We start from the raw sequence: 17,151 nt of genomic DNA on the forward strand, positions 1-17,151 counted from the left end.
AAACCCCCAAGGTTAATTCTTGACTGCAAGATGGCAGAGAAAGCTTCCATAACCAAAAGAAAGAGATATGAGTAGATTGGATCGTCTTGTCTCAGCCCTCGCTTCCCAGGAAAAGAGCCCTTCAATTCCCAATTAATGACTACTGAATAGCATGGAGTAGACACAAGTCCGAACTCAGTTGAAAAACTGTGAAGGAAAATCCATGCCTTGCATAATCTCAAAAAGAAAAGCCCAGTTGACACTATCATAAGCCTTCATCCCGTCCAGCTTGATAGCACATTTAGCAGGACATTGATCGCGATGATAACCTCTCACTAACTCCTGCATTAGTAGGATGTTATCCATGATGGATCTGCCCTTAATAAAAGCAGATTGGGAGGGACCAACCACTGTAGAGAGAACTGGTTGGAGCCTATTAGCCAGAATTTTTGAGATGCATTGTATTACAGCATGCAATAGGCCTGTAGTCCCTAATAGAAATTGGAGCAGCAACCTTGGAAATCAATGTAATAGCAGTAGAGTACCATCCTCTGGGCATCACTCCAGTGTCAAAAAAACAAAGGATACCAGCCACCACATCTTCTTTCACAGTAGCCCAATTGTCTTGTAAAAAAGCAGAGTTGAACCCATCGGGGCAGGGAGCCTTAACCCTGTGTATAGATTTGAGAGCAGTCCAGATCTTAGTAGCATGAAGCGGGGGCGGGTGCTGGTGCGGGAGTGGGAGTGGAAGCGGGGGAGCGGAGGCACCTAGAAGCTCCTAAGGTTGGGAGCACCTAAAGAGCGTATATCGATTATATAAAAATATGGATGTAAAATACTGAACCATTAAAGGAAAAGTGATACTTTCTGAAAATTTTCCCAATCTTAAAGTGTAATTATTGGAAGTTATATGTTCTCAATTTGCAAAACTTCTTGACTAATATGATTCTCATATTCTTATTTCAACAATGACATAACTCTCTAGAGAATAATTTTCTTAACAGCCCGATAAGCTCCCATCTTAGTTAGGAGCGAGCTCCAATCAATTAACTTTTTTTTTTGCTGTCATTTTCATATAATTTGATTTTGTTCGGATCTTTTGGAAACAGATCAGGACTTTGTTTCAATTTCCACGCCGCTAATCGGAAGGAGTACTATTTCCCTCAAATTTAACCTGGATGGGAACTGTTTGAAAACCACATACAACCAACTTAGTCATCATAACATGAGCATATATGTAAAATCAAATACTTAAAATCAAATACTTAAGGGGGGGGAGGGAGGGAGGGAGGGAGAGAGAGGGAGAGAGAGAGAGAGAGAGAGAGAGAGAGAGAGAGAGAGAGAGAGAGAGAGAGAGAGAGAGAGAGAGAGAGAGAGAGAGCTTTCTTTATCTGCGAGAGAATTTGTTTTTTGGATCGGGAGAAATAGAACATGGTGGGCATAAAAATGGCTACGGAAAATAATATCAAAGTGCTTGAGAGAGAAGTGGGTTGTAGTATGACGGAAGAACGGTTCAGCGTCAATTTGCATTTGAAGGAAAAACAAAACGGCGTCGTGGAAGTGGTGATGTTGGCTTCATATCAACCGTCGTATTTATTAATGCGGTGGCAGCTCAGGATTAAAAGCTGTGAAAGATGGTTGGAGAGGAATATGGGAAAAGGATCCGAGTCCCCCAGGTCCACGTGTTGGTTATCTTTTTGCTTCCTTTTGTTTCCTTTTTTATTCTTTTATATACAAGGGTGACAAATTTTATGATTCATTATGCCTTAGAAAGACTATTAAAATTCGAATTAATTAATCTAATTATCCTAGCCAGTCTGAACATTGAAGATGAAACAACTCATATCTTGGGTGTTCTTTTAATGTTTCAGTTCATGCATTCCACTAGATTTCTGCCCTCAACATGATGGCAAAATCTCATTCGTTGGTTGTGCATGTATCCAGGATCTTACAATAGTTTGGAGGGTTTTGTTTGAGCTTTGGACAGATTCAATGGGGGTATAGAAGGGTCACAGTTAGGATCTTATACAGTTTCTTTAGTTACATGCAGATACACAATGGCAAGAGGAATGCCTTGGAATTTCTGCTTTGCTTTCTGCTGCTGGTGCTTGTATTTGAGTGGATCAATCTGGGCTTTGCTTCCTTATCTAAAGTTATGTTCCTATTTTTGCTGCCTATTTATATAGTATTGCAATCCGTTAAAATGATGCTTGCAAAACATTAACCATTCTCTTGCACATTCTAGTTTTACACGTCTTAACAGTTGGTTATTCTACATGACCAACGTCTTTGCCTTATCCAAGCCCTCTGAAACTAAATGACAAAGGTCGTTTTGTTCAATTTGTCTTTACCTTATCCGAGTGAAATATTTAACTGATAATAAAAAACTGGTCACTGTTAATTTGTTGGTCAGTTCAAGTTATTGTTTTGGAAATCTATGGGGGTTCTTCATTGTTAACTTGCCTTTTCTTCCGCAGCACTCCATCTGAGAGTCTGATTGTTATTTATTTTTAGCAGATTTAAGAACTAAAGTTGATTAGTTTCAGTTAATTGAGGTGAAAAGAAAGCATATCTCGTCTTTCCTTCATTTTCGTTTAGCCAGTGTGAGTAGAAAAGTAAAAATGTTGCCTTACTTGATGTATGACTTTGCAGATAAACCGAACGTTAGAACTTGCCCGTGTCTTTGGGATTGACTTCTTCTCTGCTATTTCTCGAGGTTCACAGTATCGTGTTGAATCTATGCTTATGAGTGGCGTGCACACAAAATTATGTTGCCATTTCTCCTAGGAGCCAACAGGTTTTTGTCTCCTGTTTAACTCTGATGGTTTCTGATGATGCATTTATCCTTGTTGACTACGAGAATGTTGCTGCACAATCATCATATTCATGATTTGTTAACAATTTCTATTGCTTTCTGGAAACAATCTGCTGTTTACTTTGATAATTTCCTTTGTGGGGTGCAATGACTTCTTGTTCTTATTTGAGTTGTAAGAAACCAAGTTGGAGAGGTTCAGGGAGGGTTGTCACCGAGCGAGAGCAGCAGAAGTAGGCATTGAAAAGCATAATGCTTGCTTTAAGTTCACCAATTACTCTTGAAGTCTTTGGGCTCTCACTTCTTAACTAGTTCAACCATGGCCTTCGTGCATTACCAGAGGAGACCTGGAATACTAAGACATGACATTACGATAAATTAGCAACTGGTTCATGGTAGAGGTGAGAAGGGGTTTGGGGGTTGGTGGTGTAATGGTTTGTTGGGATAAAAAGTAGACCATACGTGTTTATGTTGGTTGTTTAATGATAATAATGTGGATTAGGTCAGATTATGCCAAATGGATCACCACCATCACTTTTAATTCAGCCATTGACTAAGTGGATCAGTTGGGATCCTTTTTAGGTTATAGTGTTTATGAAAACTCTTACCCTAACTAATCGAACAATAAGATTAGGTTCATTTGAAGTTCTGGTCCGTTCTGAGGTATGTTTAATGCTCGTGGTTTGATGCTGCCACACTTCTATTTTGCTCATGTTGATTTTTTTTTAAGAGCCTAATGTTGCATTTTATGGCTGTTATGGGTTATAAGAAAAGTTTTAGCTTGCTCTTCTAGGACTCGCTTGAGGCTTGCCTCAAGGTGAGGCACAGAAAAAATGCTCTTGGGCGTTGATTTTTACATAGAGAATCACAAAGGTGTTCGCCCATCCTTTGGAGGTGTACGTTTTTCATGCTGTTTTCGTCCAGATTATGGAAGCTCTCAGAGCATCTCCAACCCAATGCCCTCTATAACTCTATTTGGGAGGATCAAAATAAAGTTTTATATTCAAAAAGTGATTTTAGAGGTGTTTACTATTCATGTTCAATCCAACCATAAATCTCTATCTTTCATCTTCATTTCAAAATTTATCTCACTTTGAGTCCAATATTGTGTACTTAAATGTCAACTTCAATTATTTCTCTAGTTTTATATTCAAAAAGTATGGAGGATGAAAATCAATCCTCCAAAATGGAGGCAAATATGAAGGATGGGTTGGATTGAATAATTCCTCAAAAATGGAGGAATAGAGGGAGATTTGGAGACACATAGAGTATGCATTGGAGATGCTCTCACTCTTTTTTTTTGAAGTGAAAAATCGATTCATTGTGAGTTGTTGCGGCTTACACGAAGGGTTTGCTCTTCTTTGCGACACTAACTTGGAGTCTTGGAGTGCTAAAGTTGGATCTATTAATGCACTTTGCTTTATGCCTCAACATTCACTATTTTTTTTGTTTTGTTTCGTGAGGCACCTTTGTATGGCACAACAACTATCCCCTCTTTTATGGCATTTTTAAGACAACTATCCCCTCTTTTATGGTATTTTTATGTTATTTTATTTTATTTTTTTATAAATGAAAAGTAAAAAGTCCTAAGGCTTATGACTCAACGCTTTGAGGCTTACACCTCGCCTCATGAGAGGTCACAGCCTTGCCTTGCGCTTTCGCTTATGAAAACTTTGCCCCTGATTAATTTTCAACCTAGGTTAATGATATAGCAAACTATGGCTTTTCAGGTTCTATTTCAGGTGTGTGTTTCTTTCCCTATTATTTTATTTTATTTTGTTTGTTATTATTGTTGACAGAGATGAGAGAAATTGTTTAGGGTATTAATTAGCCCTAACACAAAGATTGTTATTAATCATTACAAGAGTACATTAACCAACGTGGATAAGACATAATACTACTAACAACTCTCTAACACTTCCCCTTAAGCTGGAGAATAGATATCACAAAGTTCCAGTTTGTTACATAACAATTCTAACTGTGACATGAAACAAATAGAGTAGCTATCCCCCTCGCTAGCTAACTTTCACACACCATATGCCAATAATATTGTTAGTCCTCTCATAGGCAATTGCTGCTTGATTATTACAGTACACATTCATAGGCAATTGCACATTGAATCCTATCTCATCGAGAAAATATCGCAACCATGCAATCTCACACGTCGTGTGAGCCATGGCTCTATACTTTGCTTCCGCACTAGACCAGGCAAGTAGGCAACCACTATCTGCCTCTTGCTCTTCCAATTGATGAGATTTCCACCAAGGAAGATACAATATCTAGTAGTGGATCTCCTGTCAGATGGTCCTCTGCCCAATCGGAATCTATGAAAGCCTCAAAACGTAGGTGTCCAGTAGCTTGATAAAATAGACCACGTTTTGGATGGGATTTGAGATACTTCACAATTCTAAGAATGACCTCCCAATGTGGAAGACGAGTAGACATCACCATAACTGCAAATGTGATATCAGCACATGTAATCGTAAGGTAGTTTAGCTTACCAACCAAACAACTATACTAATGAGGATTTGAGGGCACCTCACCTCACCTGAGCCTCAGGTGTCTCAACAGGTCTAGTCCCTAGCAAACGAGTCTCCTTAAGAATATCCAGCACATACTTCCTTTGAGATAAATCTAACTAATACCATCTTTGAATCGTGCCACCTCAATGCCCAAGAAATATCATAGTTTTCCCAAATCCTTCGTATGAAATTGGTGATGTAGGAAAGTTTTCAACTCATTCTCTGGTCATCACCCGTAATGGTATTGTCGTCTATGTAGGCAATCAACAATCCTTTCCCTCGGTCCAATGTTAGAGAGTACAGAATGATACTAAGATGCATGCCGAAGCTCAATACTGCATGCATTACTGAACTTGCCAAACCATGCCCTAGGGGTCTTCTTAAGCCCATATAGCTGCTCTAGCCGCTCTGATACCATGTTGACAGAGATGAGAGAAAGTGTTTAGGGTATTAATTAACCCTAACGCAAAGAGTTATTACTCAGTACCAGATTACATAAGCCAATACGGGGTAAGACATAATACTACCAATAATACTCTACCAATTATTATCATTATTAAACAAATGAAGAACCTTAAACCCAAATCGTTGTCAAACAAAGAATACGAAAATCATTTTTGTGAAGTAAAACTTAGTAATATGAGCATAAGGAACTCCAGAAACCCACGTGTAGGGGGAAGTAAAGGATCCACAGTTCCTCAAACACCAATTCTGAGGAACTACTCCCTCCGTCCCCATTTATTAGTCCCACATTCCATCCTAAACGGGTAGTAAATTGATTATATTTTTCGATTGGTAATACTTTTTATGTGCAATCAAAGTTTTCAAATCGGGCTACGTATCGTGTATTGTTTTTCTCATTTTTTGAATTGTATCGGGATACATATCGCCTATTGTAAGATACGTTAACAAAAATTAATATACAATTAGAATTATTTACACCAATTCACAAACTAAAAATCTATTGCAACAAGTTTTTAGGATGGTAATTTTTAAGATTTCCAAGTGGGGTCTATCACATTGGAATTCTCTCTGCTTGTTAGATTGTTTAAGTGCGGACAAGACTTAGTTTAGTTCTTTTGATACATTTTGTTAGGATCTTGAATCGAATTAGCCTGCATGAGTAATACCTGGGAAGTGGAGTTGCACAAAAGTAGTGTAACTAGTCTTACTAAAAAATTAACTATTCGGATATTGGTAAGGGCTTGATCGGTTCATTTAGTTGATTAATACCTGGGAAGTGGAGTTGCACAAAAGTAGTGTAACTAGTCTTACTAAAAAATTAACTCATTCGGATAGTGGTAAGGGCTTGATCGGTTCATTTAGTTGATTAATACCTGGGAAGTGGAGTTGCACAAAAGTAGTGTAACTAGTCTTACTAAAAAATTAACTCATTCGGATATTGGTAAGGGCTTGATCGGTTCATTTAGTTGATTCCAGTCAAATTTGATTGGATAAAATTGAATGAGCCATTTAATCCCTTACTAATATCCGAATGAGTTGACTTCTACAGGTTCCCTTAAAAACATGTTTTAAACAAATTGAACGGCTTACAACTCTGATTGTTCGCGTGGGGCTTCGATTAGTTTTGTGTCAAATTTTGTCCCTTGAACCGGCCCCTATATGAGTGAGTGAGTGAGTGTGTGTGTGCGTGCGTGTGTGTGTGTGTGTGCAGCGTGTTTCACAAAAGATCGTCCTTAATTTTCTTCTTTTTGCTTTGTTTGAAAAGGGTCCTCTAGCTATAAAAACTTGTTTGTTGGATAGGTGGGATAACTTGTTCCACAAGAAGGTTTTATTTTGTTATGCTCAATTTGCTGATTTGATTTTGCTGAAGATTTTGCATGCTGTCTGTGCCACATGTTTTTAGTTGGCTTTTGGTGGGTTTTTGAAGCATGGGCTGATGTTTTATATTCATCATGTTGCCAGTAAATCCTCTTTGTAAGCAAAAGGTGTTTTCGTCAGTGGCCACAACCTGATTTGGCTCTGTCTTAATTAGGTCGCTTCTCAACCTGCAATGGAATGCTGCTTACCCCTTGTAATGGAGCCGGAATCTGGTTTTTATGCAGATCTGGTTGTTGTTTTAGATTTTCAATCTCTTTATCTGTCAATGATAATTGCATACTAAGGGAAGCAGGAAATTTTGCTCACTTCAAATGTTGTTGTGTATGCTCCTTCAAAGGCGGAAATCCTTCACAGGCTCTATATTATCTATGTTTTCTGGATCACTTTCTTCAGTTTAATAGATTGCAGTGACTTGAACATGCATGGAATGGAATATTGTTCTTGTTTGTGTCATTTTTTGGTTCTCATATCTGGAATGCAAATCAGAGTACTATTTGATGGATTTCTGCATTGATCTTTATGTATCTATCATAACTCTAGTTAATTGTCTTGTGAGATCGGATAGTCGCGATGTTCACTTTGTTTGATGCTAAAAGTAGCAAATTGCTTATGCAATATCTGTACCTGAGCCTTCTTTGAAACCCTTAGCCTACCCACCCACCCCACAACAAGTCCCCCTTTTTTTTAACTGAAAAGTTGTGTGGCCTGGGAGTTAATTTTTCTCGTGAGCCTTTACTTGCACAGCATTATACTGTTCCTCCATAAACAGACGTAAGGGGAAAAAAAATACCAGCTAAGGTCAGGCAGCAGTAAACGAGCGAAATTATTTTCGCACCCTTTCTTTTCTGAGTGGGTAGAAGTGTTGTTTACCGGTGTTGTATGGGAGTGTTGTATGGGTGTAGAGAATGTTGATAAATGATAGTATTCCCAATGCCAATATCAAAATATAAAGTTCAGTTCTTAAATGGGTTCCTGGAGATGAATGCTGTTCCTTCTTCAGTTATGGCTTCCAATATCTCATTGTCAATAGTGCTACTATAATTTTTGTCAAATTAGTTGTGTTTTATTTTGGAAAAGATGTTCACCCTCGTACGTGTATGTTTGGTTTGTTCATTTGCTTCACAAGTAGGCTTTCTACTCTTACACATTCGGGATGTTTATTTTACCAGTATCCTTTGTTTTCACTGGCCTCTATATCTAAGGCTTTTTCATGGTTTCGTTCATTCTGGTTCTTTCTGAATAACCTCCATTTCATTCTATTTATAGGTTCGCAAAGGCGTAGTACCTCGCTTATTGGAGGAAATATTATCTACTAGGATTATGGTGAAACAAGCTATGAAGAAGTTGGCCCCATCACAACAAGTTCGTTACCGGGTGCGGGAACACTTAAAATCCGACTTTGAATTTTGCATGCATTCTAGACTCGTGTGACAAACTATCTTTATGCCTTCTTTAGATGTTTTATTAAGCTGTTCTTTTTTTCTTCAAAAGAGATAAATATTGTTTGCTTTGACTAAGGGACGGTCTATGGAGGATTATAGCCATTACGGTGTAAATGAAAGAGACAAATGCATAAAATACGAAATAAACTCCTTTTTTCCTCTCTTGTTCTAATTTTTTTTTTCTTTTGCTCCCCTAGTTTTATATGATCTCAGTCCCCAACAGTAGACTCCATTCCTGTGAAAATGGTGGAAGGTTAGGCATCAAGTGGTGTCATTAGGGATACTGTCAAAGATGAGAATTCAAAGTCCTTCCGGTCAGGTGGTTGGGTTATACAATTCAGGAGGTTGACCTTTTCGCTCTTTTGGTTAATCTTAGAAGTTTGCTATACAATGTTCAAAGCACAAACTCCATGTTGGACTGGAAGAACGTACGAGTAGTTTGAACTTGGAAAAGTCAAGCAAGACTGGTCATAAAGAAATGGAAGATAGTTAGCTAGCATGATGCTATACTGAATCTGATCTTAACTGATGGGAAAGAAAACAGTTCGGAATGTCCATAAAGTCAAGTTGATCAAAACATTACTAAATATGGGCTTGCCACCCTTCTGTGCCAATATGTGGCGGGGGAGAGATTTTGACGTTTCAATGGGATAATGCACTGGAAGTCTTGAACACACCCTATTTTAAGAGAGATAGTGTCTGATCTGACCTTTTGCAGCAGGGATTATGTGGATGGATGGCTTTGCTGGAAAATTGGAGACAGACTCGTTGGCAAGACAAGGGGCTTCCTCGTTAGGTTATTGTAGGGGACATTTTACCATCCTTGTGTGAGCTACCTATTCTTTTTCTTTCTTTCTTTTTTGTTTTTTTGTTTTTGTTTTACTTTCTGTTTTGCATATAGCTTCAAGGGGTGTTGTAGAATCCGCTGTTATATAGGTAGAATGGCTGGTCAGAACTGCCCTTTGATCTTTCTAGGCATGTATAAGTTGTTGAGTTCATTCCTCTATTTTTATTTTTATTTGGTTATTGTTGCCAGATATTTAATGCAAGACAGCTTGCTTTGAAGCTAATACCGAATGTGACATGCGGCTATATGGCTGCCGGATTTAGTGGACGCATGCCTTGTGAAGAACTTGCAGATAGTATCGTTCAATGTGGCCATAGAACACTGGAAAATGCTATATCCTTTGTAAATTCCCATGATAGATGGAACGCTAAAGTCATCTATGGTGACACAGACAGGTATACAATTATCCTTTGGTACTGATCATGATTCGAGATCCAGACAAATGAAACAGGTCTGTGATTGTAGATTATTTTTGCTTTGATGATAAAGCCACTTGTTGACAACAATCTGCACCATCGTACTTACCATGATGAATTTCAGTCTGTATTCCAATGTTTTTCTTGACCTTGTTAATTGCTGATCCTTGGCCGAATGTGCTGATTGCTTTGTGTTTCTAGAATATACTGATTATGATATCTCTAGTAGTAGCCATTCCATGAAAACTATTTAGAGACTGAAAGCTTGTGGTGTTGGTTCTATCTAAGAAGGTGATCCTCATGTATTTGGCGAATTATTGAGTTACAATCAGTGGTTATTTAACATAGACCATCTTTTTGCTGCTTTTGCATTTCCTGTTCTGTGTTTGACGGTTTATCTGTGGAAACGGGTTCTTTGGTGCAGTATGTTTGTTCTCCTAAGAGGACGCACTGTGGAAGAATCATTTGAAATAGGACGTGAGATTGCATCTGCAGTAACTGCGAATCCATATCCTGTCACATTGAAAATGGAGAAGGTCTATCATTCTTGTTTCCTCCTCACGAAGAAGCGCTACGTGGGTTACAATTATGAGAGCCCTGACCAAGTCAAACCCGTGTTCGATGCTAAAGGTATTGAGATGGTCTGCAAAGATACATGTGGGACTGTAGCCAAGATAATGGAGCAGTCACTAAGGATCTTTTTCGAACGCAAAGATATAAATCAGGTGAGTATGCACTTTTTTACTTGATGTCTGTAAAATCCTCTATCAAAAGCTTATGCATGTTGAATCATTGACTACCTTCATCAGCTATTAAGGCGAAGCTCCATATCTGTCAATAGGATATTAAATGAGAGTGTTACAGGTACTATGTATCTTTTCACTTAATAGTCTACATGCTTTGATCACCTCGAGCTGAATACAACACACATTTTGACATTAAGGACGCACCCACTAATGATGTTTTGATCATTTATGAATCAGTTGTAATCGTCCTGCCTACACATGAAGTTTGTATGTGTATGGTAAATATCAATTAAAACTCAAGCGTTGCAATACAATATCTTCTTCCTTCCCTAGAATATAATAGAGAGAGTTGGAGAGCGGGAGAGAGAGAGAATTATTTTATTTTAGTTGAAAAAGGTTTTGGAAAGGGAGAAATTGTTATGATTTAAAAAGGACAGTCTAAAATGATATTGACAGCAACTAGTAAAACCGAGTTATCAGTTCACCGAAAGTGAACCTAAGATCTTGCAAAAGTTCCTTTTAGTAGTACATTTTCTGTTGATATTGCTGTTTTTTGAGTAATCTTGGGCATCATGATTTTTCTTTGGTGATGTCCGTGTAGTTCAGTAGGAGATACATACTTAGTATCGACGGCATATTATTCTGAGTTTGATTTTGCTTGAGGTGTTGCTTTTTTTTTGAAGCTAAATGTGGCAAGGTAAGAAAAGCATTCCCTTTGTGGTCCAAAATTTTCGAGCTCATTTGTGTATAGGTGACCGTCTATACCTTGCATATTATTTCTGGGAACCTGTTGCGATTATGGCACCAGGTCAGTGCATGGCATCTTAGCTAAGCATGGCAGTTGAGTTAAGCACTTTGAAAATTCAAAGTGTCACCATCTTCCTGGCCTTTTGGTTATTTTTAATGAAAATATAACCTGTTATAAATTAGATTAACATAGATCTCACTCACTCCACATTTTGCAACACTTTATGAACAATACTTGGTATTTAACAAGATACTGCAAGTACTGTCTTCAGCTGATGGACTAACTCTAATGCTTTTTGCTTTGGAGCTACCGTTGCTGTTAATAGTATAGGAATCCCCCTGATAAGAAAAGGAATAGATGAAATTAAGGTAAATTAAGCTCTCTGCATGACCTTTTGACATGTTCTACTCCCATGGTTAGACGCATGGAGTAGAACTTCCCTAAGTGCATAAAAGCGTTATTATTGGTAATAATACTTGTTAGATTTATATATAGATTTGCTAATTTGTACTCCCTCTGTAGCAATTTGTTTGTCTACTTTTTGGCTTTTGCATATCCCAAAATGTTTTTCCCTTTGACTTGTCGATAGATCAGATTCCTTTTTTGCTCTTTCTTTTGAAAAATAAAGTAATTTTTAAAAAGAGTTGAAGGGCACATGATGGATAGTTGAATATGTCTAGGTGCAATCATTGTGTTCCCTTAAAAAGTTGGTTTATCAGAATTGGACAAACAAATTGGGACAGAGGGAGTAAAAAGTTATTTAAAGCAAATGATCAAGTATTGTCAAATAATTTTCATGTTCGAGTTGATACAAGTTTTGTTTTGCTATGTAGTTGATGTGTCTCACTATACAATGCCTCTTTTCATTTGAAACGCTTTGTTATTCCCGTAGTGTCTCATTTCAGTCTCTTACAAGATGGAAACATATCGGTTTGTTTCTTATGAAATAAATGGTAAATTTTATTCCTTACTTACATAAATGGGAAATTGTATATAGTTTAAAGCCTACTTGCTTCGTCAGTGGAAACGGATTTTATCTAGCAGGGTTTCTCTTCAGGATTTTGTGTTTGCCAAGGAGGTCCGATTAGGTACCTACAGCACAAGGGCTTCCTCATCACTCCCACCTGCTGCAATTGTGGCGGCTAAAGCAATGAGGACAGACCCTAGGGCCGAACCACGGTATGGAGATCGAATACCTAATGTCGTAGTCCAGGGTGAACCTGGGTCTCGCCTGGTTGATATGGTGGTGGACCCCCTGGACCTTCTGGTGATCGATTCCCCCGTTAGATTGAATGATATTTATTACATTACGAAACAGATAATACCAGAATTGCAGAGAGTTTTTGGACTTGTTGGAGTGGACTTGAACCAGTGGTTTTCAGAAATGCCTCGCCTAGGATGAGAATTTATTGATAAACATCAGTCTTATGTTCCGAATGCTCATCGAACTAGAATTGATTACTACTATCTGTCGAAGCATTGTGTCCTTTGTGGTGAGTTGGTCCAGGGTTCAGCCCACTTATGTGGTCAATGTTTAAGGAATGAAGCTGCTGTTGCGATAGCTATTATTGGAAGAACTTCAAAATTGGAACGAGAGATCCAACATCTTGCTGCTGTGAGTATCGTTACTTTAATCGTCAACTGTAGCATGGGATTGGTCGCCTTTATTTCCATGACTGCTTGCATCAGATATGATCCATACAAGGGGTGGCTTCAAGAATTTGAGTCAGCAGTGACATACAAGAAGTTAATCCTACACATTCTATTTTACGAAATAAAGAACAGCTAACAATAATGAACTTTTCGTAACATAAGCAAAAGGAATATTTTAAGTTTAACCCATTCATACCTCTTGACCCATTCATATTTTAAGTTTAAGTTTCATATTCTGAAATCGTGTAGTATAGCTTCATTATCAGCACTATTTTACTCATACTTCTTGGTATGAGTAACCAGAGTGAGATCAGTTTGCAAGAGCAGACAGAGAATTTGGTCCTTTGGGGGTGGGTACCAGCTAGTGGATTGGGGTTTTTTTAATGAAGTGTGGGTTGGATTTTTTGGGCTGCTAGAGGTTACTTGAACAGCGCACGGGGTTCATGTTAATCTCTGATGCAAAAGTATGTTTTTCACTTCTGTTTTTATTTTTTTATTTTTTAAACTGGGTTCACTTGCACCTCCTCATTAAAGGGTGCAGCTGCTCAAGATCCGACATTAACCCTTTATTCCAGGCTGTACCTCACTTTCCCTTGAATTATTACCAGGGAAACATTTTGATATGAGATTGTATTGAAGTTTGAAGAACTCTCCAGAAAGTGATGATTTCCATTGTGTCTGCGAGATGATGTCTGGGGTGTTGAGATCATTGATATTTTGGACTCGTGAATTTTGAAGAACTTGCAATGCATCAACGCTTTTCATTCGACTTCGTTGTGATAATTTGTGGATGGTATGGTGAATAAAGAAGTCTTTGGTCGAATAATTCTACAATGATCACCTTCTATGACGAATTCTTGTATTGCTGTTAATAGTTCAAATACCCCGATACCTTGCTCCCTCTTTTTTTGTTGCTTATTCTGATTTCCGCTTCCAATTACCACTACAAGTTCTGTGTGTGTGCGCGCGCGTGTGCAAGGGTGCACCTGTCTACATGTGAATGTGCTTGTGCTGAATTTCATCATTGCATATTTTCTTGCTCTGAGTGAAATCCAATATAATAGATTGTATTGACGGTTAAATTCTCTTGCAGATTTGTCGGCATTGTCGAGGTGGAGACTGGACTTTCTGGAACTACAGGCTCTTTCTACCGTCGCAACAGAGGCAGGTTTATATCCAAGATGTATGGTTGAGTGGTTCTGAGTTTATGATGGTAACCCTCTGCACCGTATCATAACATGAATTGAGAAATGGGTCCTTAGCTTTTCGGCCATCCTCTGGATGCATAGAGGGTTGTTGCCCCCGTTTCTTATGGTGGATTCTGGTATGTTATTGTTGTACTTATATACAGTTTCTATAAATACCTGTTGTATATATTTGTAAGTGTGTCAATTGTCTTCTTTTTATTGTACTTTCATTCAGCTTTATGTTTGTTATGCAATGAAAATGGAGAAGTGGTGTATCTGGGTACTCTCTCAGAAGCGCCTCTTTATAAGTCTGCTGAAACAGAGCAAAGGGTGCCGTCGGGAGGTTGCTGGTTATATTGTCAATTTTGTTTCCTATTTTTTGTTCTCTATAAATTAAGTGCTCTTTTTTCATAGAAGAATAATAATAAGAATAGTGATTCTATATGAACTCAATCAAGTTCTCTCTAACTCCAACTTCTACTTACAGGCATTAAAAAAATTGAAAAGAAAATCTTTCAATACCCAACGACATACCAACAGTAGCCCTAGGTTTCTTTTCACTAGTGCCTCTCACCATTCTTGTTTTCACATTTTTAGGATGGTTGTGGTAGTGAAGTAGTGTTTTTGATAAAATGGTTTCTAATCGATTACTATTTTGCACATAATAGTTATTTAATTTAATGACACATTTAAAGTATTTGCTGCAGCTACTTGTATTGGCTAATGTGTGGAGCATTCATGAATAAAAATTGAATTGTAAAGATGGTGGGAGGGGGTTGGGGAGTGGTGGCGAGGGCTTCGACAGGCTATGTTGTGTGGGTTAATCATTAATTCAGCACTTAAAATAGAAAGCATTAAGTTACAATCTGTAGCGATACCACGACTAAGATATTACAAAATCGGATGATTTATGCCACCAATTCAATATAAACAACAAATATTATTTATTATTTATTGAAAAGCCACCCCACTGCCATCACCGCCACCCCAACCATCAACCATCTCTCATGTCTAAACACATTCCACCATTGTAATCACCCAACTGTTTACCACCATGACTGCACCACCCTTGCTACAGCATCACCAGCACCATCAGTACCATTACCATCTTATTTTTTGCAATATCCATCTTTGCTACAACTTCACCACTGCCACCACTACTCTAACACTTCACCGCCACTATCTATCACTGCCACCACCCTCACTCCAACCACCTTCATCTCTCCACTATTTTCTACCCTTACAACAAAACCACCTCTTCACTGCCATGACTATAAACTACTTGCTACCATCACTACCAGCATCATCCCTTACGATTGTCATCTTTTCACCACCACCATTGTCACCATCCTCCCACCACCACCCAGCTAGAACCACTAGCACCATCTCTCCACCACACCACCACATGGAGTCATCGTCATCCACCACCATCCTTACACCACCACCACCATTTGTGAAAAGATTAAAAGAGACAACTTCAAATAGTATAATCAATTTTTTTCTCTTTATGTCAGACCATTTGATTTAGTTTAGTTCAGCTCTTAACATTTTTATCAAATAACATTTTTGCTTAAAAAATTCAATACTCAGTTTTATCGAACTTCTTTGCCTTGATGCATTTTTGTGCGGAGGCCTTTCTCTCCCTCTTGGAAAACCTTTATTGTAAATCGATTTACTTCATTGTGTCAAACAATTCAAAATGCATTTGCAAAACTCAGAATAGTCCCATTACAACGTCTTTAATGGTTTGTTAGTCATTCTTTTCCAACAAAAGTTATTCTTTTTGACTTGCTATACTAGTATTTAGTCAAATTTCGAGAGAGTAGCTCTAATGATGGGAAATCATTTGTACTTTAATATATCACCCCCATTTGATGATTACTTGAATCGTGTCAAAAATTTGAATACAAATGTAGTAACACACATATACTGAGATGATCATACATGACTTTATCATTTGTGTCAAATTTGACTTGAAAAATAATTTGTCATTTTTAACCTGAGAAATCACAGAAGATAAATGTTTAAGGTCTCATGCCGAATAAAAATGCTATAGACAACGTAAAAATATACACACGCACACACACTTATAATGGATATAAAGCTTGTACATACGATGATATATTGTAGAGATAATGTTATGAGCTTAAAAGTTTTTTGTTTTTTATTTTATGCTTTGATATCTTTTATTTTCTAAACAATAGATTAATTAATCTTTTAGTGGTTGTGGGCTCCCCGGCCAGAACGCTCGAGAGTCGCCACCTGGATTTTTAAAGATGGATGATCTGAGAAATCGAGAGTTTGATTCGAAAAAGAAGGCTTTAAGTCTAGTGAAAACGCTGAGACTATGGGTTCGGGAGTCACATTACAAACAGGAAAGATTTTGTTGAAAAAGCACCCCGCTCACCTGGTAAAAATTGGTCTCTACTGAACACTTTAAATGGGGGATTTCAATATCGTTTCAAAAATTTAACTCTTGAAAAATAAGTATGGGATAGGGACATGGGATTAGATATAACACGTAAACGTGCTCATTGTGCTCATTGTACAGTATGAATGGATGGACAATGTACAAGATGGAAATAACAGCATTGCAGCAATCTGCTGATATCACGTGAAACACTGCACGGTGGATCAAGTATATCGCACAGTGTAACTAATACACCGTGCGGTGTACCTGTCCTCTCATTTCAGAACATCTCACATTTACAAGATAAAACAAATCGTAGGTCAGCAAAATAGTTTATATGTATTCTGAGTCTCTGTAAAATAGTTTATGAGACCCTTCCAGTTCATTTTATCATGTAAAACGATGTTGAAAGCCTTTTTAAGTGTTTGAAAGTTCCAACAAAGTTCAAAAATGACTTTTAACACAAAGCTTGGCTCTGAACTGAACTTGCACAGTCTTTCAGTAATATTAGCCGAAATAACAGAAGGTAAACATAATCAGCAGACTG

The 17,151-nt window shown here is 37.9% G+C and overlaps 1 protein-coding gene across 5 annotated transcripts in view; it reads left to right on the forward strand.

Moving 5' to 3' along the window:
• Positions 1 to 17,151, forward strand: part of LOC131310037 (DNA polymerase zeta catalytic subunit-like) — a 46,360-nt gene that overhangs the window by 6,907 nt on the left and 22,302 nt on the right. For all 5 annotated transcript variants that reach the window (XM_058336823.1, XM_058336824.1, XM_058336826.1 and 2 more), the window contains 7 exons: positions 2,030 to 2,131; positions 2,632 to 2,776; positions 7,310 to 7,476; positions 8,422 to 8,529; positions 9,634 to 9,839; positions 10,285 to 10,585; positions 12,352 to 13,207. In XM_058336823.1, the coding sequence (XP_058192806.1) occupies positions 7,333 to 7,476; positions 8,422 to 8,529; positions 9,634 to 9,839; positions 10,285 to 10,585; positions 12,352 to 12,756 (1,164 nt within the window). In that variant the 5' untranslated portion in view covers positions 2,030 to 2,131; positions 2,632 to 2,776; positions 7,310 to 7,332 and the 3' untranslated portion in view covers positions 12,757 to 13,207. Of the gene's footprint in view, positions 1 to 2,029; positions 2,132 to 2,631; positions 2,777 to 7,309; positions 7,477 to 8,421; positions 8,530 to 9,633; positions 9,840 to 10,284; positions 10,586 to 12,351 lie in introns of those variants that run through there.

The sequence above is a fragment of the Rhododendron vialii genome, chromosome 12a, assembly GCF_030253575.1.
Source record: "Rhododendron vialii isolate Sample 1 chromosome 12a, ASM3025357v1".
Lineage (NCBI taxonomy): Eukaryota > Viridiplantae > Streptophyta > Magnoliopsida > Ericales > Ericaceae > Rhododendron > Rhododendron vialii.